This window comes from Heloderma suspectum, chromosome 2 (assembly GCF_057233095.1).
Source record: "Heloderma suspectum isolate Gila_16-S chromosome 2, 16-S_ref, whole genome shotgun sequence".
NCBI classification, from domain to species: Eukaryota; Metazoa; Chordata; class Lepidosauria; order Squamata; family Helodermatidae; genus Heloderma; species Heloderma suspectum.
Genome location: NC_139459.1, coordinates 133480367 through 133507469, shown reverse-complemented (window position 1 = coordinate 133507469; position 27103 = coordinate 133480367). Strand labels below are relative to the sequence as shown.

General features: G+C 44.7%; 1 protein-coding gene across 1 annotated transcript in view; it reads right to left on the bottom strand.

Moving 5' to 3' along the window:
- LOC146352768 (neuronal acetylcholine receptor subunit alpha-7-like) overlaps positions 1-27103 on the bottom strand; it is a 126305-nt gene that overhangs the window by 23446 nt on the left and 75756 nt on the right. Inside the window, exons 6-8 of the mRNA XM_084834829.1 lie at positions 22717-22884; positions 19475-19669; positions 15350-15436 (exon numbers count right to left, since the gene is read on the bottom strand). Coding sequence (XP_084690955.1) covers positions 15350-15436; positions 19475-19669; positions 22717-22884 — 450 coding nt within the window. The remainder of the gene's footprint in view (positions 1-15349; positions 15437-19474; positions 19670-22716; positions 22885-27103) is intronic.

Here is a 27103-nt window from a genome sequence, read left to right as displayed (position 1 = left end):
ACGGTAATGGACTGGATGAGGGCCAATAAACTGAAACTCAATCAAGACAAGATGGAGGTACTGTTAGTGGGTGGTTCGTCTGCCCGGCTAGGTGACATTCAACCTGTTCTGGAGGGGGTTGCACTCCCCCTAAAGGATCACGTTCGTAGTTTGGGGGATGCTCTTGGATCCAGAACTGTCACTTGAGGCACAGGTGAACTCAGTGGCATGGAGCACTTTTTATCAGCTTAGGCTGGTATACCAACTACGCCCTTATCTGGACAGAGATAGCCTAGCTACAGTTATCCATGCTCTGATAACTTCTCGTGTGGGTTACTGCAATGCATTATTCATGGGGCTGCCTTTGAAAACAATCCAGAAACTTCAGCTGGTCCAAAATAGGGCAGCAAGCCTGTTAACAGGGACTGGCCAACAAGCTCATATTACGCCAGTACTTTTCCAGCTGCACTGGCTGCCAGTCCGTTTCTGGGCCCGATTCAAAGTGCTGGTATTAACATTTAAAGCCCTTAACAGCTTGGGGCCAGGTTACCTGAAGGATCGCCCCCTCCCATATGTGCCTGCCCAGGCCTTAAGATCATCATCAGCGGCCCTTCTCCGTGAGCCCCTGCCAAAGGAAGTGAGGCGGGTGGCTACAAGGAGGAGGGCTTTTTCTGCTGTGGCACCCCAGCTGTGGAATGAGCTCCCTAGTGGGGTTCGCCTGGCACCGACATTGTATTCTTTCCGGCCCCAGGTGAAGACCTTTTTATTTTCCCAGGCATTTTAGCATTTTAGCTTTCTAGACCTTTAGCTTTGCTGTTTTAAATCTGTATTTTAAATTACTGCACTGCTACTAGGTTTTATTCTAGTTTTAGTCTGGTTTTATTGTTATACTTTGGTTTTAATGTTTTATATATTTTATGTTGTTTTATTGTGTGCTTCTTGGTTTTAATTTTTGTGAACCGCCCAGAGAGCTTCGGCTATTGGGCGGTATAGAAATGAAATAAACAATAAATAAATAGCCATTTGTTGTAGCTCCCTGATGTTAAGACCTATTTCTTTTGTGGGCCCAGGTTTTACCACTGTTTGTACAAGGGCAAAGCCACCCCTTTGAGAAAGATAACCTTCCGCCCTCTACCAAGAAAGAGCACCATCACTGAAAGCAGGGTTAGACAAGTCTGTCAGTTTTGGTTTCTCTTTGTTTTTGTTTGTTTTTCTAGTCTTAAATTCAGTTCATCCTGAACTTTAAGAATGTTGTTTATAGTTGGCATGCATTTTCGAATACTTTTCTCCTAATGCATGCATTTTTGTACACAATTTTGCCCCAAATGCACATTTTTGCAAGCAATTCTCCTAGTATAATGTACTTTAACATTACTTTCACTAATGTATGCATTTGTGTGTGCCCATTTCCCTAATATACACATTTTTGCATGTATTTTTTTAGAGAACTCCATTGCAAAATTTATATTTCCAAGAATAACTGAGTTTTGGTTCAGATGTTGGTTCAAAAGCATAACATTTGTTACATTTGCTCTAAAATGCAAACCGAACAAATTTCTTCCATATCTCTAATCAACAGAGATGATCTGAAGCTGCTAAATATTACTGAGAGTGCTAGCTGAGAAGTGGGGTGGTCAGAAGGGCATGGTCAGACTCAGAAGGCCTCTGCTTTCTGTATCTTTGTTGGGTGGCAGAAAGCAAAGCAGGGGAACAGTCTGTAGTAAAGTGTTACAACCAATAGCAACAAAATGTGAAATGTGTGTCAGGGGAGAGAGGTGTCTTGTTGTTAGCAGATTCTGTCGGCTTTCAACCAGCCACCTCCAGTTTCCTTATTTTCTCCCTTCTCCCTCATCCAAAATAGGGCTTCTCAGGACTAGTTCACATAAACAGCAGATGAGGAGGTAAAACTGTTCCTGGACTGTACGACTGTACATGGGGAATTGCATGACTGAATATTCTGCTGTTGTCAAAAAAATCTACACACGGGCAACTAGATGGCAGGGAGAAGAGTTCTAACTAGGCTTTACTTTGATATCTCTATTTTGTATGCATAGGGTTGGGGGGTTTACCCCCTTGTTCATAGGAAAACATTCAACCACATGTTTCTCTATCCACAGGCTGAATATTTGACATCAAAATTGACAGAGGTGAAGTTTCATTTCACTGCTAAAATATATATTCCCTTTTTATCCAGCAGCCTAAGGCCTGATTTTATGTATGCATATGTATGTTTCAGTTTCCTAGACTGAGATCAGTCTCTCAGTGGCAAAAAGGCTGTGCATGCTAATTTTTTCTGAAGTGCATGACAAATGTTCATTTCAGTGCAAGCACAGTGATTGAGCAGCTACCTGATCAGCATACTACTGGCAAAAAGAATGCTCACGTCACACTTCAGATGATGCAAAGCACACTGTTTCCCCTACACCAAGCTGTTTTCTCCATGTTGCAAAAAGGAACTTTTCAAGTGGCTCTGAGGACATTTTTAGAAGGCCCTTTTCCCACAGGATTTGAAGAGCAACCCTTAGGGTATCAGGCAGTCTTTCTTTAGCTCTGTAGGCATTTTTCCTTAACAAACACTATTCCTAGGGAAGCTGCATCTATGCCAATGATGTTGGTACAGAAGTAAAGAAATTCTTGGCATAAGAAAGCACAAAAGAGGACCTGGAGTTCTTAAAGGAAAACAAAGCCATTATTTTCCCTCCCTTCCTTTTTGTGCAACTGCTTTAGAATAATTAGGATTAGTGACGGTTTCCCTAACAGATAAGGGCATGCGAACAATGATGTCGTGGCACTGATTCTTTTATTTAAAATACTCCACCACCACCCCAAAAAAACCCTCATGCATGCAAAAGCTAATCTATACTACAAACATATCAATTTTATGCCAGTTTAACTGCCATAGCTTTCCTGAAAGAATTTTGGGAATTGTCTTCAGTGAGGGTAATGAGAATTCACTATTGAAAATACCCAGTCCTCCTCAAACAATTACAATTCCCACAGTGCTCTGGGAAGGTGGTATGACTATTAGACTATTTTAAGATCATACTGCAGAGTACAAATTAAGGACTGCTGATTGTAAATATGCAGGTTTACCGGATGTCTGTATTGGACTGGGAGGATTGTGGGTTACACTGAAACCACCCACACAATGTAATCCCAATGAATACTCTCATGATGAAAAGAGAATCACATTTTATCACCAGTATGTTGATTTTCTGATATATTGTGATTTTCAGCTCATGCAACAAGAGCTGTTGGTCCTTGTGGGATTGGTTGGCATGCCTAGTCTCACAGACCTGTTGAATAGTGCCTATGAGATTGGATTCATGGCATCAAAAGTCACTCCTTTAAAACAGTCTGAAAATGTTCCTCCCCACACCCTTGAAAGCACTCCGGTTCGCTCTCTCTTTCTCTCTCTCTTTCATGTTCTCTTTAGAGCTTAGAGATGCCCTCAACCTCTTCAGTGCTCAGCCATATACCTCCAGATCTCCATTTAAATAACATATTATTCATCTCTTTTATGGCTGCTAAGATAGCACTCCTCCAGTAGAGGAGACCGGGATAGTCCTGCATATGGTTAGGGCTCACACAGCACTAGGCATCTGCAGCAGTGCCATCACAAGGGGCAGTCCTGTGCCCCAATCCAGTGAGGGAGATCAATTTGCAGAAGAATGCTGGTAGATACTTACCTGCATCCCGATGCTCATCCAAGCCCAACTGAACTGGATGGATATGTCACTGTGACAGATAGTGTTATGTATCCTTATCTGGAGTCACAAGTTCTTCTGTGGAAAGAGTTATATTGTGACTAGAGTTCAATTAGACCCTTCGAGCTAGAAGAGGCCTTAGGCTGAATCAACACACGCAGCAGAATATGGAGGGAATAAAGTGGTAGTACTCTGAGATGGTAAAATGGCCTGTATTGCTTTAAACCCAAAAGATCACATTTTCATGCTCCCCCTGTTTTATAACAGCAACAATCTGCAAACAGAAAACTAGCAGAGCAGGGACAGTGCTGTGCAAAAATCTATTTCCTTGATACGCTTTTGTTGTTCAGTCATGTCCGACTCTTCGTGACCCCATGGACCATAGCACGCCAGGCCTTCCTGTCCTGCGCTAGTTTTCTACTAATTATTAGGGTTTTTTCCCATGGCAAAATGTTAAAAAAAATGGTATGCCCCACCCACAGGCTGAAGTGATGCACTCTGGTCTACCACCTCAGGACTCTACCATCTCATTCTACTGCATGTGTAGTTCTGCCCTTAGCTAGAGTTTCAAAAGTAATAAGATCCTCTTGGGAAATCCCTATTAATAAAGGGGAACAGCTGCAATATAGGCACCTTATTATTTAAATTAATAAGAGGCATATCGTTTGATATTGAAATCTTGCCATAGTAGAGAACAAATGCAGGCCAAATTACCTTTGGGATGTCCTCCAATCTTTATTAGAATAATAGAATCATAGAATGGTAGGGTTGGAAGAGGTCTATAAGGTTGTTGAGTCCAACCCCCTGCTCAATGCAGGAATCTAAGTCAAAGCATCCCTGACAGATGGCTGTCCAGCTTCATCTTGAATGCCTTCAGTGTGGGAGCGCCCACTACCTCCCTAGGTAAATAACTCTGCTGCTCATGTTTTTTTCCACAAGGGAAAAAAATCATTTCCTTAGCTTTGGGGACTTTCCCTGCTCCCTATTGGCTTCTTTGCTCACAGATACTGAGGGCAGTCATTCTTTTTCTTGAAGATCTGCACCTGCTGCAGCCCTTACTCCCAGATCTTATGTAAATGACTTCACATAGAGCTTGGGAAAGCAGCCACCAGGAATCCCCTGCCTCACTCAGCTAGTTTCTGGCCAGCTCTGCATGGTTCCTTTAGACTTCTAGCCACTTGCCACACTCTTGAGCATTGCTCTTTCCCCCCTTCCTTTTAAATCCCATTCTCCAGAGGTGCAGGGTTTTCTCTTCCCTGCCTCCTGTCCCAATTTACCTGTGGCCATGCCTCCTCTGCCTGCCTTTGCTCCCATGATGGCCTGAGCACATTCCCAGATGCTCCAAATTTTGGACATGCTACATTGTGGAAGATTATATGTAAAGAGTTCAGCAGCTTGAGTTACTATCTGGCAATTACAAGCCTAAATGGAATGTAAATTCTGGTCCTCTGCGCACCCTTTGAAAGTTAAACAGCTAGGTACCTGCATTGCAAATGCAAATTTGCCACCAAAGCAAAAAGCCAGCATATACAGGCTTTATCCACAGCTGATGGTTATATGAAGAGGTCATCTGAAGCATCAGCCTCCAGCCTGTGAATTAGGAATATTATTAAGCATTCACAGTATATAATGCCTTGAGAAGCAGTTTCACTCTATACCACAGTACCTTCCATATGTACTTTTTAACATGTGAAGTGATCCAGATGAGAAAAGCCAGTATTTATTTCCACTTGAGAGAAAAGGAACAATCCCAGGAGATTACATCCTATGAGCTCACCAAAAGTCACCTCTTGCTTACTTGTCAGGAGGGGGGAGTCCTCCATGTGCTGCTATTCTCCAGCCCCCGTTCAATCAAAGAGAAATTATCTGAACTGCCTACAAAAAATGAAATAACTGCAAGGATATGACTACTACTAATCGAAAGAGCTGTGGAAAATTTGGAAGTACGAGGGACGGGGGGCAGGACCAAAGTATAGAAAACCACAGGGTAGATGCTGAAAACAGTAGTGTGTTCACTCCTCTATAGCACAGAGTACAACTTACCCCATGGCCTGTCATCACTGTACCATGCATGCTCCTGTGCCCACTCTGCATCACTGATTGCTGCTGGTGGAGGCAGGAAAATTCTCAGCACAACATCACTGAGATAGTGGGTAGGACGTTGCACATGTTACAGAGGGGGAAACATTCGTATAGCAGCCCTGTGTATCTTATAATGAGTAGTTCCACCCACAAATCATGTTTAAAGGAGGGCAGGTTGTGTCAGGGCAGCAAAGGAGTGGTTTATACTTGGGCACAACCCGTAGTTCCCATGCTCTACTCTAACTAAGCTTAGGTTCATGTAACTGAAATAGTGCATAATTTCAGGTCTGGCCCTACCATTAGGCAGAGCATGGCAGCTTCCACAGGGAGCAGATGCTGAGAGCCAGGGAGCAGATAGAGTTGAGTGTGCCATGCAGCCTGCCCTGCATCCCCTAAGGTAGCTTCTGCCCTCAGGTGCAATGGAAGATGTTGCCCCATTGCCAGTGTTGAAGTAAGATTCAACAGCCAGTGCTGGTCAGCTTTTGTACATGGAACAGAGGGAGGCACCATCCTGTCCTTCACCTCAGGCAGAAAAATGGCTTGGGCCTGCGTACACTTTCCCTGTTTTATCCCTAACTCAATTTCTTCCACCTTCCTTGGCTGTCTCTCTTGTATCACATTTTAGATGGTAAGCCCTCTGGACAGAGAATGGACTCTGTAAAGAACTGGGGACATTGATGGTGCTCAAATACTCATGAGAACGCCCCAGAAGCATGTAAGCCTCTTGCCAGGCTTGCAGACAAGCTGGGCTCATGTAGCAGCAGCAGCATTTGTGTAAACTGGCACCTCATCATGGGCAGGGGGAAGTCATAGAATCATAGAATAGTAGGGTTGGAAGGGGCCTATAAGGTTGTCGAGTCCAACCCCCTGCTCAACGGAGGAATCTAGGTCAAAGCTATCCTGACAGATGGATGTCCAGCTTCATCTTGAATGCCTCCAGTGTGGGAGAGCCCACTACCTCCCTAGGTAATTGGTTCCATTGTCGTATTGCTCTAACAGTAGGGATGGCGGAGAAATCCTCCATGGACTCCAATGAGGCTGGATTCTTTAGTATCCGGCCCCCGGAGTCCATGGCGGAACGAACTACTCCCCCCCTGCCACCCACCAAAATTCTCCCCGGATGGACCCTACCGGCTGCCGGCAGTCTGGGTCCGTCCGCTGCCATCCATCCACTGCCCTGGACTGCGGACACAAATAGCGTCCGGCGTAGCCGATGCCATTTGCGTCCCTGCTCTTTTCGGTGATACGCTATGTAAATATTTACGTAGCCTATCACCGAAAAGAGCAGGGACACAAATGGTGTAGCGGACGTAAATATTTATGTAGCCTATCACCGAAAAGAGCATGGATGCAAATGGTGTCAGCTACGCCGGACACCATTTGCGTCCACAGCCCAGCAGCGGACAGAATTCTGGCCGCGGATGGGCCTGGCCAGCGGCTCCGCGGACTTGCCACGGAGCAGAGCTGGCCGGGGAGGATTCCAGGGGGAGGGATGGATCACATCCCCCCACCCCACGGATGCCCGAACCAGAACGGGGTGAGTATTTCGTATACCCCTATCTAACAGTCAGGATGTTTTTCCTGATGTTCAGCCAGAATCTGGCTTCCTGTAGCTTGAGCCCATTATTCCGTGTCCTGCACTTTGGGATGACCGAGAAGAGATCCTGGCCTTCCTCTCTGTGATAACCTTTCAAGTATTTGAAGAGCACTATCATATCTCCCCTCAGTCTTCTCTTCTCAAGGCTGAACATGCCCAGTTCTTTCAGTCTCTCCTCATAGGGCTTTGTTTCCAGTCCCCTGATCATCTTTGTTGCCTTCCTCTGAACCCTCTCCAGTTTGTCTGCATCCTTCTTAAAGTGTGGCGCCCAGAACTGGACATGGTACTCAAGATGAGGCCTAACCAGTGCTGAGTAGAGTGGAGGAGAGTATTCAAGGTCACCCTGATTTCAGCAAGATCTGAGCTCCATTGTCAGTCATCAGGACTTTAGACCTTCACTAGGTTTAGAAGGATAACAAGCTTGGCTCTGGCCAAACCATTGCCTTTTCAGCATCACTACAATGGAATATGACTGTTTATGAAGGGACATCTAATAAATGCAGCCAGTCTTCATGGCTTAGTTTGTTGCAGAGATTGCACATGAATTTGTAGTCTTAATAGCCTTAGTTTTATCTTTATCTTTCCATATCTGTTCCTTTTTTTCATTATAAAGATGGAGATTTCACCCAACATAATTTTTAGACGCAGATTTAGGGATGTCAGAGAATTTCGCCACGAATCTCGGGGAGGCCGAATGCCAGCGCATTCGGCCCCCCGAAATCGGTGGCGAAACGGTCTGCCCCCACCACCCCCGGGACAGGACTCACCTTGTGCGAATGTCCCTGGCGGCGGCGGCTCCGGTGGCGGTTTGGCAGCGGCGGCGGCCAGTCTTCCGACCGGCTGCCACCGCCACCATTTCCAATAATAATAATAAAAAAAAACGTGATAGGCTATGTAAACATTTACGTAGCCTATCACGGCTAGATTTTTAAAAAAATACCGTGATAGGCTATGTAAATGTTTACGTAGCCTATCACGGCTGAGTAAGAAAAAACAAAAAAAACCCGCGCGAATGCAAATGGCAGCGCCCATGGGCACCGCCATTTGCGTACGCACGGTGTTTTGTTTTGTTTTGTTTTACTCAGCCGTGATAGGCTACGTAAACATTTACGTAGCCTATCACGGCTGATTGCAGGGACGCAAACGGCGGCGGCTACGGCCGCCGCCATTTGAGTTCCTGGCCAGCCAGGATTCGCGGCGGGAGGGACGGGGCGCCTCCCCCCCGGCCAGAATTTTGGGGGGGAGGGACGGGGCGCCTCCCCCCGGCCAGAATTTCAGGGGGAGGGACAGAGAGCCTCCCCCCCACTGCGAATCAAATTTCGGGCAAGATAAGTGACTTTCGTACATCCCTACGCAGATTTGAAGAGGTCCAAGCCCAAACTTCTACCTTAATTATTTACATGCATGCTGGTGAGGTTCAAAGCATTTACCTAAAAAAAATATTAGCAGGCAATTCCTTGTACTCCTTCCACCCCACTGGGTTCAATTTTCTTCACAGTATTTTTTTCCGTACTTATTTAACTAAAACTATTTAATACTGCCATTTCTCAGCTCAAGGGAATTACAATACTGAAAGCATTTTTTAAAAATAAAGATGTCGACATTTAGGTTGAAAACAACAGATCCACAATAACAGACCACGTTAATAAAACTACCGCACAGTCAGTTTCAACCGCTCTACAGAATAAAAATGTTCTGCTTCCTCTTCAGAATGAGACAAGATAGGACAAATCCTACATGGAAGTGGATTCCAGAGCCTTGGGGGAATAGCAGTGAAGGCCCTCCTCCTCCTCCTCCTCCTCCTCCTCCTCCTCCTCACTATTCATGTCCTTACCTGCCGAAGCCAAGTTATTGTAAGCTGGGCCCACAAGTGGCATGGGAGCTCATTTAGAGATTAGTGGTGTCTAACGCATATGAGTCTGAGGCCATGAAGGGCTTTAAGGTTACACACTAGCACTTTTACTCTAGTACACCTACTGGATTAACCATTATGGGGTTGGATCCAGGACCTGCTTTCCTTGAGAGGAAGGGCTCTACTCACAGAAGGTCCTTCTGCCCAATTTTGGGGGATCCCTGCCTCCATACCACAGCGCACATTCCCCATTCAGCAGGGTCGCCTTGCTCTCTTTATAGCATTTTCAGGATACTGGAGGAGCTGCCATAGAAAGGAAGGGCAGCACTCAGAGGAAGGCCTCAAATACTGATTGTTGTATTCAGGTAGGTTCATGTCTGAAGGAGTGCTCCATCGGGTATTGTGGTCCCAAGCCATGTAAAGCTTTATAAGTTAAAACCAGCAGCCTGAATTGGGCTTGGAAACATACAGGCAGCCAATACGAGTGGGCCAGAATTGGTGTTATATGCTCAGACTTTCTGGTTCCTGTTATTAATCCAGTTTCCACATTTTGCACAAGCTGCAACTTCTGAGTAGTCTTCAGGGGCAGTTCCACATACAGGGCATTGCAGTAACCTAACTTGGAGATTACCAGAGCATAGACTACTGAAGCCAGGTTATCCCTGTCCAGATAAGGACACAGCTGGGCCACCAGCTGAAGCTAGTAGAAGGCACTCCGTGCCACTGAGGCCACCTGAGCCTCAAGTGGGAATGATGGCTCCAGAACCCCCAAACTACAAACCTGCTCTTTCAGAGGGAGTGCAACCTTATTCAGAACAGGTTGAGTGCACTCCTCCTGTTAGTGGGTGGGTCAGAAGGACCACCCACTAACAGCATCTCAGTCTTCTCTGAACTGAACTTCAGTTTACTAGCCTTCATCCAGTCCATTGTTGCAGCAAGGCACTGATTTAGCACATCCACAGCCTCACCTGATGAGACTGAAAAGGAGAAATAGGGCTATGCCATCAGCATACTGATAGCAATGCACTCCAAAAGTCCGGATGCACCCACTCAATAGTTTCATGTAGAAGTTAAATAGCATGGGGATAAAACTGACCCCTGAGGAACCCCAGGCTGGAGAATCCATGGGGCCAAGCAATATTCCCCAAGCACCACCTTCTGGATCTGGCCATCCAAAGGAGCAGAACCACGGCACTGCAGTACCTAGGGATGGTCAAACTCACCGTAGTCCGGGTCACATGCGACTTATTAGACCCAACCTCTGGCTGCCCTGCTCACCATGTCTGGCAAGCCACCGGGTGATCCATGGGTGCCCAGCAAGCGGTGCGTAGCCGCCCAATCCCTTACTGAGCCACTATTTTGCACAAAAATGGTGGCTCAGCCTTTTTTGTAAATGCCCATGTGAGCAAATAGCGACTGTAAAACGGCCATTTATGCAAAATTACATGCATAAATGGTCCATTTGCACCTGTAATTTTGCATAAATTGCTGCTTTTCAGCCACCACTTGCACACATGGCATTGAAGAAAAAGGCCAAGCCACCATTTTATGCAAAATGGCGGCTCAGCAAGGGATCGGGCAGCCAAGCACTTGCCCAACTCAGTGTGCAAGGAGTCAGGCAAGTGTGGAGGTCTGCAGACTGTAGTCCAGGGGATCGAGCGGGGGAATGTCTGCCAGATTCCACCCCCTTCTCACACTCCTGCAACATCCCTAGCAGTACCTCCACTCCAAGCTCAGACCATCACCCCGGAGGGATACCACAGTAGATGGTATCAAAAGCCACCAACAGATCAAGGAGAGTTACCACGGTCGCACTCCTCCTGTCTCTTTCCTCGCAGGGCTGTTTCTGTGCCAAAACCCAGCCTGCATCCTGACTGAAATGGATCCAGATAACTGGTGTCATTCAAAAGCATCTGGAGTTGGTTGGGAATCACCTGCTCAAGGACCTTGCGCAGGAAAGGAGCATTTGCCACCGGCCTAAAATTATGATTTTCTGGATCCAGGGATAATTTCTTTAGGAGTGGTCTCACTGTCACCCCTTTCAGGTGGCCCAAGATTACTCCTACTTGCAAGAAGGCATTAATTACCTCCCTGGCCCAGCTGGCTGTTCCCTCCCTGATAGTTTTTGTAAGTTAAGAAGGGCAAGGATTTAATACAGAAGTGGTTGCTCAAACCTGTCCAAGCACCCTGTCAATGTATTCAAGCTGTACCAACTGAAACACATCCAAGAAAACTGAAGAAGACTGTTCTCTAGATACCTCACCTGATTTCACCTGCTATAACACTGGAGTCCAAGTCCTGGTGGATGCAAATGATTTTTATCTTGGAACTGCCTTGCAAACATATCATAGTGGGCCTCTGATGGATCCATGGCGTTGTTAGGCCAGCATGAAATAAGCCTTGGACAGCCCTGAAAAGCTCTGCTGACCAGCATATAAAGGATTCAATAGAGGCAGAGAGATACTGTTTTTTTGCCACCTTCTCTGCCCCTGAATATACCTGAGTATAGGCACCCGCTAATGTTTAATTACATCCACTGGGAGTTTTCCTCCATCTGAACTCAAGCCATCTCCTATTTTGTTTCATCACTCTCAGTTCTGGGGTATACTATGGAGCTCTACTGCAAAGAGAGTGCACAGGGGCAATTGTGTCAACTGCTTGGGTCATTTCTGCATTCCATAGGAGCACCAACCATACCAGCCAGAAAAATCCCTAGAGCCCTCTAGAAACTATCCAGAACCATTAGTCTCTAGAGGTGGACCATCTTAATAGTTCCCCCTCCCCTGCGGAGGGGAAAAGCTGCCATCCATCTAAACTTCAACAGGAGGTGATCTGACCACAACTGATTCAAAGTCCCTCACTTTCAGATCCCCATGACTGGCTGAAAAAAACCAGTTCTAGAGTGTGCCCCGCTACATGTGTCAGGCCAGTTAAATGTTGGGACATGGTTGTCATGGAGACCAGTTGTCCTGAGCCACTCTAGACAAGGTACCCTCAGCACAAATGTTGATGTCCCCCAAAACCAGTAGCCTGGGGGATATCAGCATCACAGCAGAGACCATCTCTGTTAGCTCAGGTAGGGTGACTGTGAGATGGACAGTACACCAGCAGAACCCCCGATCTGCCCCCCCCCAAGAGAAGATGTAAACACTCCAGACTAGTAGTCAGATGGACAAAGAGCCTGGAGAGGGAGAGAATTCTTAGGGACTACAGCATCCCCTCTCCCCAGTGGGCACAACTGGGAGAGACTAATTGTTTGCCCACCCAGGTCTCAGTTATACATGCCAGATTGGCTACCTCATCCAATATTAGATCATGGAGGGAGATTATGCACTGATCTGGCATATGAGGGTTAGTTCGAGCTATTTGCCTTCCTGTTTGCTGCAATGAGTCTCGTGTGTGTGTGTGTGTGTGTGTGTGTGTGTGTGTGTGTGTGTTTTATCCTAGGGAGAATAGAATTTAATAAGCAGATGAAAAGAACAAAGTATGTTTGACCTAGATGGCTGCCTCAGAAAATGCATATCAAATACATTCGATATGCTCTAATAGTTTAGGCATTCCAGAAAATATTGCAATATCTGAAATGTTAATGAGGCTTTTTAGACCTCAGAAAGAGCCTAAAAACCTGGGCTGTGGATTTGGGCCCTCAGCCTTGTTTAGATGATTCCTGCATGACTAATACATACTTTTGGAATGCCAGATTAGAAGCCAGTTCACGTCATAGTTAGATATCTAAATATTTTCAATATTGTCTTATTGAGCTTATCCTGATAAAGACCTGTTGATCTGAAACCTGATCAGTTTTTCTACAGATAACATCTTAGTTTGACTAAGATGTTATCTGTACCAAGTGCTTTTTTGCTGCTTTCTTGGTCGGTTAAAGTTGAATAAATCCAATTCTTAATTAAAGTACAGATCCATCATGATGGGGCTATCCCAATTTATTCACCTCTCCGCAATTTTATTTCTCTTATCTATACTGTGAAAAAAAGTCCATAGTCTGAATTTCTTTAGGAAGAAAAAAAATGTGTTTCAAAAACAAAGGTGAAAATATTATAGAAATTTGTATATGAGTGAGTCTACTGGATTGCGTTCTTTAGCTTTCCATTTGAGGCATAGTATAAAATGTTATATAGATGGGCTGCATTCAGATGAGAATTAGCTTCAGCCTCTCATACTTCCTGTCTCCTCCTACAGTGCAGTGCGGCCACAAGGAGATCCGAAGCTTATGCTTCCGTTTTAGATTAACCACAGTTTAGCACAGGGGTGGGCACCATGTAGCCCATAGACTGCATGTGGCACCTCAGCCTTTCCCAGTGCAGCCCCGACCCACCCCTGAAATGTGTGTGAGGGGGGAGACCCAAAACAATTTTTAAATATTTGTTTCAAACAAAAAGCATCCATAGTTGCTACGGAGCACCCAAAGGATCAAAATTAGCTTGTTTGAAAGTTGATCTTAATCCTTTGGGGGCTCTGTAGCAGCTACAGAGCATAAAAAGGGTCAAAATTAGTTGGCAAACAAGCTAACTTTTACCCTTTTGGTGCTCCACAGCAGCTATGGATGCCATTTTGTTTTTATTGTTTTTATTCCCTCCCCCACCCCAGTTTTGGCACCTCTGGGGGCAGGTGTGGCCCATGGGGGAGGGGAATCCAGGGAGTGAAAATGGCCACCAGACTTCCTGAAGTTTCCTACCCCTGGTATAGCATGTTGGCCTAACTCTGAACTGCGGTTCACCCTAACATATGGTTAGTTGACACAAGCCACCTTCATAAAGTATAGTTTGAAGCTGGCTTGTTTCACTAGGTTTGGATGACATGGTCTAAAATGGAAATGCAGGGGCTGCAACAAGCCTGAGGCTTGCTGCAGCTCATTCTCATAATTTTCATAAACCGTAGTTTAGCATTACATCCAAACCAGCCTATGGTTTCTCACACCACAAAGGCTTACAAAACACTTTAAGTACTGGAAATGTCAGGAGAATTATGATAACTTCATGCACATGTGGTGGGAAGAGTTGGGGGGGGGAATGTCATTCGTTTTATAATCACAGGGATTAAGCTGAGACTCAACCCTTTTGTAACTTTGTTGATTTAAAACAACAACAACAACCCTGATAGACATAACCATAAGACCCTTATTGAAAAATCTGTTTGTAAGAGCAAAAGTTGTTGTTGCAAAATGTGAGGAATTCACTGGGTCATTAAACTCTATGGCCCAGTTTGGATGTCATGACAACTCAGAGGTTTTTTTCAAAAACCCTGGGTCGCTGTGAGTGAGCAAACATCGTGGTGCATGCTGTTTGGTCATTCACAACCCAGGGATGCTCCATTCACAACAACAAAAATACCCTAGGTTGTCATGACTTCCAAACCGGGCCTATACAATGTTGAGGAAAGCATTTTTAATGGCTGAAATAAAAAAGTTATCTGGATTAATACAACTTTTAAATAGAAATGGGAATTGTAACAAACTTTGCAAAGATGAGCTGTTTTGTATATATACTGGACTAATTAGTGTTTGGTAATTAATAATAATTAGGAGGAGGAAGAGAAAACAATATTTTCATAGAAAACCACAGCTATGGAATCTGTTAAGTTATCCCCGGCAACAAAGGCATCTTTTATATGTACTGGACGAAGCCAGCTTGATGAGCATAACTCATATGTGAATAATGTTCCTTCACATCCATCCTTCCCAAAAAGTAATGAAGTAAATTTGGTGGTGATAGTGGTGAAACCTTTTGGCCTCTAGCACTGTTGGTGTGCTACAGGGTTAGGGATGTGTGAATCAGCAAAACTTGAGCTCACCGAAGTTCTCCGAATTCCATCTCAAAGCCTGTTCTGATAGTCAGTATCAGATTGTGAGTTTTGGTTTTTTCCTTTTCGCATGGAAATCTGTGGGTATTTTCATGCGTATTTTTCCAAATGTATGCATCAGTTGTGCTCATCTTTGAATTGTATGCATTTTTCTCCTCTGCTGCTTGCCACTGCACAATCCAGATAAAGCCAAGTAATGTTAAGCCTGATTCATTTTAACTGGAGAGTTAAGCACATGTTTACCTCTTTCCAATGAAATCAAGGGCACTTAAAAGCATTAATTTTTTGTAAGAAATTGGTGCCTCATCAACATACCTATTAAAGGAACAGAATCTGAGGTGGCAGGCATTATCTCTGCTACAAGCAGCATGAAAACCGTCAGGGACAGGAGAACAGTAATACCTGCAATAGAATTGTGAAGGAGACAAAAGGTAAGGCAGGAACTGTATTCTTGAATGCCTTCCATTTTAATGATGATAAATTATGCATGTATTCAGTATGTATATAATTAACTCTTACATATTAATCTTAGTGTTTCATCTTGAGAGACCTTAGTAAATCAAGGATTAAGAGAAATGTGTGTTGCATGGTTTAGCAAAAAATGTTGAATCAAAGCCATTTCACATATTCCAGAAGACATTATTCTGACATTATCCGAGTGGCAGCAGAGCTTGCAACCTGGCATCTTCCCACACCAATATTTTCCCAGTTTTGAGAGGGTGGCACTGGCATGAATAGGGGCCACCATAGTGGGCCCTTCCCATATATAGTTTATGGTTTCTCAGTGCTGGAAGGAGCTGTGCTACCATGTCTTTGACACAATGAAGACTGGTGGCTACGATGTCAGTGGAGCACTGAATCCGCTCCAGCTTTCAGTCAGAACCAGTCAGAAGTCTAAAAGAGCTAAACAAGCTCCAGCACCTTGGATAGATCCTTTAGAGTTCTGACTGGTTCTGACCCGGAGTAGCTTCACCACCCCACTGACATGGGAGCCACCAGCCTCCACTGCATCATCACTGTTTGTTTGTTTGTTTGTTTATTAGATTTATTAGCCACCCATTTGGCCAGCTACCCAGCCACTCTAGGTGGTGTACAATGAAAGTAACAACAAAAAATACAACAAATTTACATGATCAACTAAACAAAACAACATTGCTCTAAAAAACCCTAACTCACCCCAAACGCCTGTCTGAACAGCCAGGTTTTCAAAGCCCAGTGGAAGTTCATCAAAGAGGGGGCATGGCGGAGGTCACTAGGGAGGGAATTCCACAGAGTGGGGGCCGCTACAGAAAAGACCCTCTCCCTAGTCCTCACCAGCCTAGCTGTCCTGACTGATGGGAAAGACAGGTTGTCTGAGGCCCATCTCGTTGAGTGGCATCCCTGGTGTTGCTGGAGGCACTCCTTAAGATAGACTGGGCTGGAACTATATACGGTTTTAAATGTCAATAGCAACACCTTGAAATGTGCCCAGAAAACAACTGGTAACCAGTGCAACTCCTTCAGCACTGGATTGATGTGGTCTCACCGATGGCTGCCTTTAATCAGGCAGGCCGCCACGTTCTGCACCAGCTGCAGCTTCCGAACTGTCTTCAAAGGTTACCCCACATAGAGCGCATGACAACAGATTGTCATCTGGTGAGAGAAGACCAGGGCATGAACTACTGATGAGAGCAGATGGTTAGGGAGCCAGGGGCGCAGCCAGAGTATCAGATGGAGTTGCTAGAGCGCTGCCTGGCTCACAGCTGTCACCTGAGCCTCCATGGACAGCTGGGAGTCTAAAATGACCCCCAGGCTGCAGACCTGGTCCTTCAGGGCAGCTGTACCCCATTCAACACCAGGTCAACATCCCCCAACCTCCGCTTGTCTCCCACCAAAAGTACTTCAGTTTTGTCGGGGTTCAGTTTCAGCTTATTCCTTCCTATCCAGCCGCTCACCAACTCCAGACACTTGGACAGGATTTCTACAGCCAACCTTGGCAAGGATTTAAATGAGAGGTAGAGGTGCGTGTCATCCGCATATTGGTGACACTGCACCCCAAACCTCCTGATGATAGCCCCCAGCGGCTTCACATAGATGTTAAATAACATTGGGGAGAGAATAGAACCCTGTGGCACCCTGCAAGTGAGCAGCCAAGGGTCTGAAGTCTCCTCCCCCTGAGCTACCCTCTGGTACCTGCCAGAGAGGAAGGACCAGAACCACCATAATACGGTGTCCCCTATGACCAACCCTTCCAGGCGGTCCAGGAGGATACCATGGTCAACGGTATCAAAAGCTGCTCAGAAATCAAGGAGAACAAGGAAGGAGCATTCGCCCCTATCCAGAGCCCTCCCCATATCATCCACCAAGGTGATCAAAGCCATTTCTGTCCCATGCCCAGGCCTGAAGCCCGATTGAAATGGATCCAGATAATCAGTTCTTCCAAGTGTGCCTGCAGCTGCAACGCCACCACCACCCGCTCAATCACCTTGCCCCAAAAAGGCAGATTCGAGACTGGGCGTTCAAGTGTTCAAGTCTTGGGGATCAAACGAGGGCTTCTTTAACAGTGGTCTTATCACTGCCTCCTTGAGGGCTGATGGCATCACTCTCTCCTTGAGGGAGGCATTCACCACTGCCTTGATCCCCCCCCCAGATCTCTCCCTGCAGCACATAATGAGCCAAGATGGGCAAGGATCGAGTGAGCAGGTGGTCAGCCTTAAAGATGAAAGCACCTTGTCCACTTCCTCAGAAGGAAGAAGCTGGAACTGATCCCACACAACCGCTCTGCCACTGGCCGCCCCTCGTTCACTAACTTATCCACAGTGCATGGAATAGCACTCCTGATCTGGTCTATTTTATCTGCAAAGTGCTTTGCATACTCATCACAGGAGGCCTTAGAATGGTCCATTGGTTCTGGAACAACTGGACTGACCAGGTTCCGGACCACTTGGAATAGCCTCCTGGGACAGCACTCTGTGGATGTGATAGAGGCAGCATAAAAATCCTTTTTTGTTGCTCTTATCGCCACGTGGTAAGCTGAAGCTACAGCTCTAACCCGTGTCCAATCATCTTTGGAGTGAGATTTCCGCCACCGGCGCTCTAGCCATCTCACCTCCCGCTTCAGAGCTCACAACCATGGGGTGAACCATGGTGCAGTCTGAGTTCTGTTCAGGGGGAGAGGGCATTTTGGAGCCACTCAGTCTAATGCCCTGGTGATTGCAGCATTCCAGCTATCCACCAAGCCGTCTTGACCAAGCAGCTGTTTGCGTGCTCCAAAGAATCCCCAAGCGCAGTCAGGAATCCATTTGGATCCATAAGACTCCTGGGGCGGGCCATCTTAATGGGTCCTCCTCCCATGCGGAGGGGTTGTGGAACCAAGATGTTCAACCCCCCCAAGTAGTGATCTGACCATGACAAGGGGATAGCGGATATACCCCTGATTTCCAGATAACTCCCTGCCTCTTGAGAAACAAACACAAGGTCTAACGCATAACCAGTTACATGGATGGGCCCAGTTGGAATAGGGTGCAGCTCCCAGGAAGCCATGATCTCCATGAAGTCCTGAGGTGCCCCCATGAGGGTGGCCTCAGAATGTACATTGAAGTCCCCCAACACCAACAAGTTAGGAGATGGCACACGCATATCAGAGACCACCTCAAGCACCTCAGCAGGGAGACTGTTGTGCAGCAGGGTGGACGGTACACAAGCAGAATCCCCAGACTGCCCTTCGGGCCCAACTTCCAGTACATGCAATCAGCAACCCTGGTCTCCTGGAGAGGGAGTATGGTGAGGACCAAGGACTCCTGGTAGATAACAGCCACTCCCCCTCTCCAACCCCCGGCCCTCAGCTGTAGCATATATGAAAATCCAGCCGGGCAAATGGCCACAAGAGTAGGAGCAGTGCCCTCATCTAGCCAGGTTTCTGTAATACATGCCAGGTCCGCACCCTCATCCAGGATCATGTCATGGATGAGAGATGTTTTATGGGCAACGGACCTGGCATTACACAGCAGCAGACGAAGGCCAGAGGATGGAGTCACACATCCCCAACCATTCATCAGCTCTGTCTGGACAAGCCTGGAACAGGGGACAGATATTATGCATCTCTCCCCTGGTAACTTCAGTAACATAAGCATGGTAACATAAGAGTCTTGAGGAGGTAAAACAGAGATGGAGATGGTAGCATTCTAGACTCTACCACTTCAGACTGTAGTGGGGTGTGTGTGTGTGTGTGTGTGTGTGTGATATTTTTGAATACTCCCCCACAGGTAGAAAATTAGCACATCAGAGGGATGATTATGCTAAACGTGTCTCTCTGATGTGCTAGTTTAATATATACAGGGAGGTTTTTAAAACGTATTTAAAATGAAGCCATCCCACCCCCACACCTCCACCTGCCATCCAGAATTGTCCAATTTCATTCTCTGTTAATGTGCATGTTGGCTCCAAATTCTCAGCCCTTACCCAAAGATATTTTCTCTCCAGAGTCAGCTGGCAGCAAGAAAACCAGCAACGCTAAGCCTGATATAAGAACACAGGGAATCAGTAAGTTCAATCCATAGTAGAGGGTGCGGCGGCGCATTGTCACTGTGTAGGTCACATCTGGATATGGCTCTTTACAGCACTCATAGTACAGCTCATTCCTTTTTCCTGGGACACCTGCACAGAGGAAAATTGGAAGCTATGACTCTTGCTGAATTAGTGAGGTCAGTGGTCTGCCCCTTCATTCTCTGTTAATGGTCAATTCAGATGTCATACCAGATCATGGTTTGCAAGGCTTAACTGTGTTTTTTGTGCATGTGACTTCTGAATTGATAAACCGTGTTTTAAGCTAAGGCAGCAAACCACAATGTGAAACCATGGTTTGATGCTAGTTTGCCAAATTGGCCATTGTTCAAGTTCTGAGGCCATCATGCCTTAAAAATGAGAGATGTTAGCAGACAAAAAATGAAAGTATTGACGCAGATCTCACCGGGAATTCACTAAACATATCTTCCTTCCTGCCAACTGTCTGTCCACAGCCCTAGACTTCTTGCCCACTGACCTGTTCTTGCACACTTAGCAATATAACTTAGGTGTTAAAGCAGTTCCCAAGTTTAGAGTAATAAGCAACAGCCCAACAGTGCTCACCAGTGATATTACTACTTGATGCCACCAGGCCTGGCCAACCCAGGCAGATTCCTCTGGAGCATGAGTTGGTAACTAACTCCCCAGTTCCCAGCTACGTTCCCCTATTACAGATGGCAAGGAGGAGCTGAAGCTGAGAGAACCGTGGCTTGTCTAAAGCCCATTTTAAGAATGTTAATTTCATTATCCAGGCTTCATTCATATTACAGGTTGCCAGGTATCCAAAGTATTTGGATGACTTTGCAGATTTTGCCCTTTAGCTACCCCTTAGTTCATCTGCCCCAGTCATTCTCAAAAAGTCCTGTGAACACAGTAATTTCTAGTGTCTGAAGAAATAAAGTGAAAGCAATACTTGTTGATGGATCTTTAGCTCTCTCGTGGAGTTAATGCAATTCTTTCAGCATTTGATTGTGTACACATACTGAAAAATAATTATATCAATCTATTATCCAGCCTGAAAATATGTGGCGTAGATTTTATGACAATGATCAACATTCCTTTAAAAATGTCATAAGAATATAGTATCCACTACTCCTCTGGTCAATTTTATTATGGAGGTGTAAGATGTAATTGGTCATTCTTTAAGCTCTCCATCAGATTCAGACAACAATCAATAGTTATTATAATGTTCAGTGGTACAGCATGATGGGTTGCAGTTCTCAAGCTGTTTATAGCAGCACTGAGCTGAATTTACACTTTTTTTCTTTTTCTTTTTTTGCAAAGAACAAATGTTACTTCTGTTTTTCATAAGTTTTATGGCACCTCTCTTGAAAACGTTTGTTAGTTTTCATCCGGGCTATGGATGAAAAGCAAGCCCTAAAGGGACATGCCTGGGTAAGCTCATCAGCCTCAGCAGAAATCGCAGTACAGTCTGAAGGCAAGCCCTAAAAGGGCAAGCCTGGGCAATCTCTGAAACCAGGGTTTAAAAAGCTGTGCCATTGTTGCCAATGAGCTTTCAAAATAACACATGCTGGAAGAAGCTGCCCAGTTTTTAGGAACCTGGTCAAAATGCCAGCTTTCAACGTGGAAAAAATAAAGAAAAGATGAATAGTCAGCTCTGTTGGCAGTAGCCATAAAGAGAATGAAAACGAGACTTTCTCCCTTCATCTGGGAAGCAGCACTGATGAATTAAGGGACAAATTCGGAACATTTGTTGTTATTGAAAAATGCCTTTTGTGGTAGATGTTCAATATGTACCAGTAGATTCCCCATGCGCACTCCCGCCCCTGTGAACATTTTATAGAATATGACAGAAGAAATGTTTAAAAGTAAGACTCTCATGCCACACCATTCCTTCTTTCCGATTTACCTCATATCCCCTCCTCCTTCCATGTTGAAACAAGAGATGTAATAAAGGGAAACATTGTTCTTAGCTCTTTTTTTGTAAGTGTAAGGTCAGGGTTCATAGTTTGCCCTGTGTGAAGGTCCTACATGCAACAGTCCACTCAGACTGACTGTCAAGTGCTTAAGTCCAAGGGCAGGCAGGTACCTGCCGGTGGGCAGAAAACTACCAGAATGTCAGTCAGACAGCTGGCCAGCCAGTCAGATTGACGAGGGAAAACACCACAACCTGGTAGTTTCCCTCAGTTGCCCAGACCAAGCGAGAGCAGCAGGACTGAACTGTGGAATCGGGTCTCTGATGTCCCCTGGTTCCCAGGACCAGTAGGATTCTGAGTTATGTATGGGACTAATATTCCAAATGTGACCTGCTTGTAGTTCCTCCTCCTAACCAGCAGGTGGCATAAGGTGCAGAGAGCAAGCACTTGCTCAACACACAGGTGCATAGGTCTACACTGAGGACTCTATGCCTAGTGGAGACAGTGTGACTTGGGAGAACTGTTGCAAGGTATTTACTGTGCCTCCTTCCAATCTGCCCTTCTTTAACGGCAGAAGTGACTGACAACAAAGAAAGGTCCACAAGAAAAAAATGGTGTTGGTCCAAAATAAAAAATTCAAAATTTAAAAATCCACAGACAGGCAATAGCTTTATAAGGATCAACAAAAATGTCACAAAAATAGTGAGCAAGCTTTCAAGTTCTCCAGAACTCTTCATCAGGCTGAATGTTTAGGAAAGCAGGAGATAGTGGGGAGAGAAAAATGCTGGCTTGATGTTGTAGCCATTAAGAAAATACAGACTTTGTGGCTACAAGGTCAAGCCAGCTTTTTTTCCCTCCCAGCTATCTCTTACTTTGTCTAACAATCAGCCTGATGAAGAGAAAGCTTCCTCACTAATTTGTGACCTTTTGGTTGGTGTTAATGAAGCGATTGCCCAATTGTAGATTCAGGAGTGATTGAAGGATTCTTTCACATCTGAGGCAGGAACACAAAGACATGGTGGCTCAATGCATCTCTAGTCCAAACAGGAAGACTGCTCAGAGTAGCAACGCAAAAAGAGATGCAGGTGGGTAATTATCTTAGGGCAGGCAATTTTGTTGCATCGCAGCCTGAGCACTGAGAAGGGTGTGCTCAGGTTGATATGTGCCTGAAATTTTAATTCAGAAAAAAAGTGTGTCTCAGTTAACGGGACTTAAGGAAACACAGGTTTAGATTAATTAAATTCTTTACAAAAGCCAACTTACCCACTAAATCCCATTCGCCATTTGAGATGTAATTGGAAATATCAGCTTCAAGCATCTGCAGATCAAGCAACCAGCCATTGTGCGTCCACGAACCAAATTTCAAATCACATTTTTGCACATCAAAAGGAAACCAGCGGACATCAATGTAACATGTGCTCTTCAAGATGCCTGTAATTAGAAATGTGTTTATGAATTTTTCTAAAGGAAAAAGAAAGATAAGATCTTCAGGGCAAGAGTGAAATGGGATGAAATTGCACTCATATCCATCTGTTATTACGAGTTCAAGGGAGCAGACAGCTTTGAAATGCATTCCAAATTGATCTGCTAATAAACTGTGCCTATAATTTTGAGTTTCAGTCACGCTCTTCAGAGACACATCAGATGAAAAAGCTGACTGAAAAGAATATATAGTGCCCCAGTTAAGCTGGATGGAGCTTATGCCTCCCATGTACAAATCTCTGATTCTTTCCCTTCAGCCACACACATCTAGTTAAGAGATTGTATGAGATTACCAATCACACTGCTGCAAGCAAAATTGATAGCAACAGCAGAATTGCTAGCTGTAAAAGTCATTCATTCTGCCAAACTGATGTTCTTATAGTGCTGTCTCATGTTCCCCTCTTCACTTTGCAGTAGGAAGTTTCAGGACAGCCTTTTCCAGACTCAGTTTCTTTGTGAGGAGAGACTACTGAAGATTTGTGGTGTTCCTGTTGGCTGAGCAATATGAGGCCTTTGGTTTGATTCAACTGTTTGGGACTTTCTGTTTGTCTGTAACACAGTACCTCTCACTGTGGCCTTCCAGAAGTTGTCAGACTGCAGTTCCCATGATCCATCACTATTGGCTATGCTGACTAGGGCTCATGGATAAGAAGTTAACTTCCTCCAAAACTACTATTTCCCCAGCAGAAAATGTACAGATAAGCCTGTAACATGAAGACCAGAATCTTTCAAGCTCATCAAATTTAGCACTTTGCCATTTTTAGGCACTGGCTGAATTTCTACAAGATTTTGATTCAAACATTGTAAGTTTTGATTCCACAGAAGCTCCCTACAAATTTTTACTTGTGCTTACATTTCTAGTGAAGATCTGGCTGCCAGAAGCTTTAAAAACTGCCAGTCACTTCCATACATCTTGAATGATGGAGGCCTATACAAGCAAATAATTACTTTTGGCATCCATAGCATCCATAGGATTCACTAGCGAAGTGAAAAAAAAGAAACTTGACACATCTGCATTTTGGAACAAATACAGAAAAATCACAGTTGTATGCAGCTATTGCTACTTCAAAACCCTCTTTATTTCCATAGATAAGGTAAGATTTGGGGCAGAGTTCTCACTAGATCCATGACAGCATGATCACAGTAGAGTTGTATATTTAAACCCAGATCTGCCCCAAGCATGCAGAGAGAGGGTTATGGGCACCAGCGTCACTTAATTTTCTCTCAGCTGGCTTCCAATACTGAAAGTGAATCTACCTGGGAGAAAAGTGCCTGATAGTTGGAGTTGTAGGGGGAAGTAAGCAAGGGCCAGGATTCAGCACCCCTTACCCGCCCACCCCTTTTGCCTTTTAAATCATACCTACCACACTCGACTCTGTTTTTTATGTGATTGAGGCAGATCCTGGTTTAAAACACACAATTCTGCTGCCCTCACATGTAGTTTGGCCCTTTGTGAAAGCTGCAGCATGCTAATAGTTCAATAAGGTTCAATGGAACATCCTGCTTTTGAAAATGTTGGTGATAAACAATAAGTGGAATCTGTCAACCAGTTGTCTGGTATTACATTTGTAATGCTTTTAAACAAAACACTCTTCGGAGCTGGTGTAAATTTTCAATTTTCATAAAAGAACTTATAATGGCCAAGCGTTCCCTCTGGATTTAGATCAGTTTCTTATATCTTGATCTCTAGTAAATATGCATTCCTCTTGATCTTTGCCTTTTATTTAGTTTGTTTTCCTCAAGGGATTGTCTGCTCTGGCATAAATATTTCACACGACACTAGTCTAAACTATGTAAGGGATTAATATTTATCACATATTGTTTGTTGTATAATTATCTCATATTCCGCTGGTTACAAATAAAAGCAGAAAGGGGAAAACAATAAGATGCCTCAAATGCACAATTTGTTGTGTAACATATTAAGGTGGACAATAGAATTATTTTTGTTATATCTCCAGCTTCCGCTGGCTGCTTTGAATTTGCATAGACTTAATTACATTAGAATATTAACATGCTAGTGGCTGGTCCATCATCACTTGATTGGCAGGCCAGGGTGAGGCATGCGAAGCAGCCTGGGGCAGCCACGCCTGGCTCCCGGCTACTTTCTCTTTGTCTTCTGCATTGTCCTCTCCCTGGAGCAGTGGAAACAAGTTGGGTGAAGGGCCTAGAAGTGGGGGAAAGTCTCTCCTACCACTTCCCTGTTCCTCATCCAAGCCACTGATGCAACAAGGGGAGGAAACAGCTAGCTTGAAGAGCTGGAGGACAGAAAGATGGGGAGAGGGTCCCCAACCTCCTGCTTGCCCCCAACTTTTCAAGCAAGTGGGCATGGCAGTGGCTCAAGAAACCAACTCCTTTAAAAGAGTGCACTTCTGTTCAAGTTGAAAAATGGAGCAGCAAGGAAGTGGTAAGAAGATTACCCTCTCTAACTTCTCAGCTATTCAACCAAGCAATGGCAGTAGCAGCTCCAGGGACAGATCCCTGGAATTTCCTTGCCCCAGAAGTCAACATGAACAAGAGATTAAGGCTGCAATCCTATACCCACTTACCTGGAAATAAGCCCCATTGAATTCAATGGGACTTCTTTCTGAGTAGACATGCATAGGATTGCTCTGTTAAGTGCCTTGCTGCCATTTATATTTGTATTCGTCAAAGCAAAAGGGCAAAGACAGGGCAAAAGCAGGCTTTCACCTCGAGATCAATATACAGGCCTCCCATCATGCAGATGGGCATTTTGCTAGGCATATAATGTGATGAACTAGACCTACATTAGCCATGATCAATTTATTTTTGCCTGCCTGACACTATGGGCATCTCTTTAAGTGCCCCCTTTGGGGAGCTAGTGATGCTTGCATAGCATCTAGTTCTAAGGACCTGTCACAACATTTTCCTTTACTAGGCCTCTCCAGGAAGTTTTATGCAGAGCCCATGTATGGCACCTGGAAAACCCATATGCCTGCCCTTCTGGAATTCCCCTGGTTTAAATGCTAATCTAACTTGTTGCTAGGCAGGAATGCCATTTCTCAGCTTGGTAGCATGATGTCATTCTTGCCTTGCTCAGCTCCTATTTAAAAAGCCCTGTCCTTTGCTCTCGTAAATAATACTGATTGTTTCCATCACCCTTCTTCAGTACTGATGGTGATGGATAGAGCTTTAGTACTTGGGAGATTCAGATTTAGAGTGGAAGAACTTTGTATTGTTTTGTGCATGTGTATTTGTGTGTATGTGCTATGATGGGAGCAAACGTCCTTGTTGCCACTTTTTTGGTTCTCTAACACCTGCTTGAGCATCATGAAAACTGTTTGCTCCCTAGGCCTCGGAACTGAACTTTGGACTTTTAACTCTTAAAATCCTGTAACTATTCAAGTATATGCTTTGTCCCTTTGTTTCATCCAAGGCCAAAGGAAGTTTGTTTTGTAACCAGATTAATAAATACCAACTTTCCTTGTATACTCTGAACCTCAACTGTTGCTGATGTCCTAATTAATAAGCTTATTTTTAATCTATTACATACTGTACCAATGGATTTACACATCTGTGCCTACCAAAATGCTCTATTGTGCTATGCTTTACTGATAATGTTGGTTTATATAAGAAAATGAGGAATCTCCCAATTCCCCAAGGTCTACAGGAAAGCCTATTGGAGTGGTGGCCAGGAATAACCATAATTCTTAACTTTTTGTGATATTTTGCATTTTATTTGGAAATCATCTGATGGCGTAAGTGTAGGAAAATGATTTTTTTAAAACCTTGCCTTTAAACCCAATGTCTCTCTCAAGATATATAAAACTGTAGCTCATGCTCCATTGTCTACTTTCTTCTTCTACAACATGATATCCCTCCTCTTTATTTAAAATGTGTGGAGCAGGACAAACACTAGGTAAAATCCAGCCAAAGTTAGGCTGGAGAAAGATGATAGTGTTTTGTTTTCAGTTTCAGAGACCTTAAGAGAGTTTGAAAGTCAGATCGCTGCTCAAGGCATATCAACTCCCCCTGCTTTCACCTTTGATAAAAAGGTTTTGTAGGTCTTTGGATTGTTTAAAAAACCCGCAACACCCGTTTGACCAGAAGTGACAGTGGAACAAAAGAAATGTGCGTATGCACGTTAGGAAGCTATGTTTCCCTCAAATCATTTTCAACACTTTAAAAACGTATTGACTGCCTCCTGCCT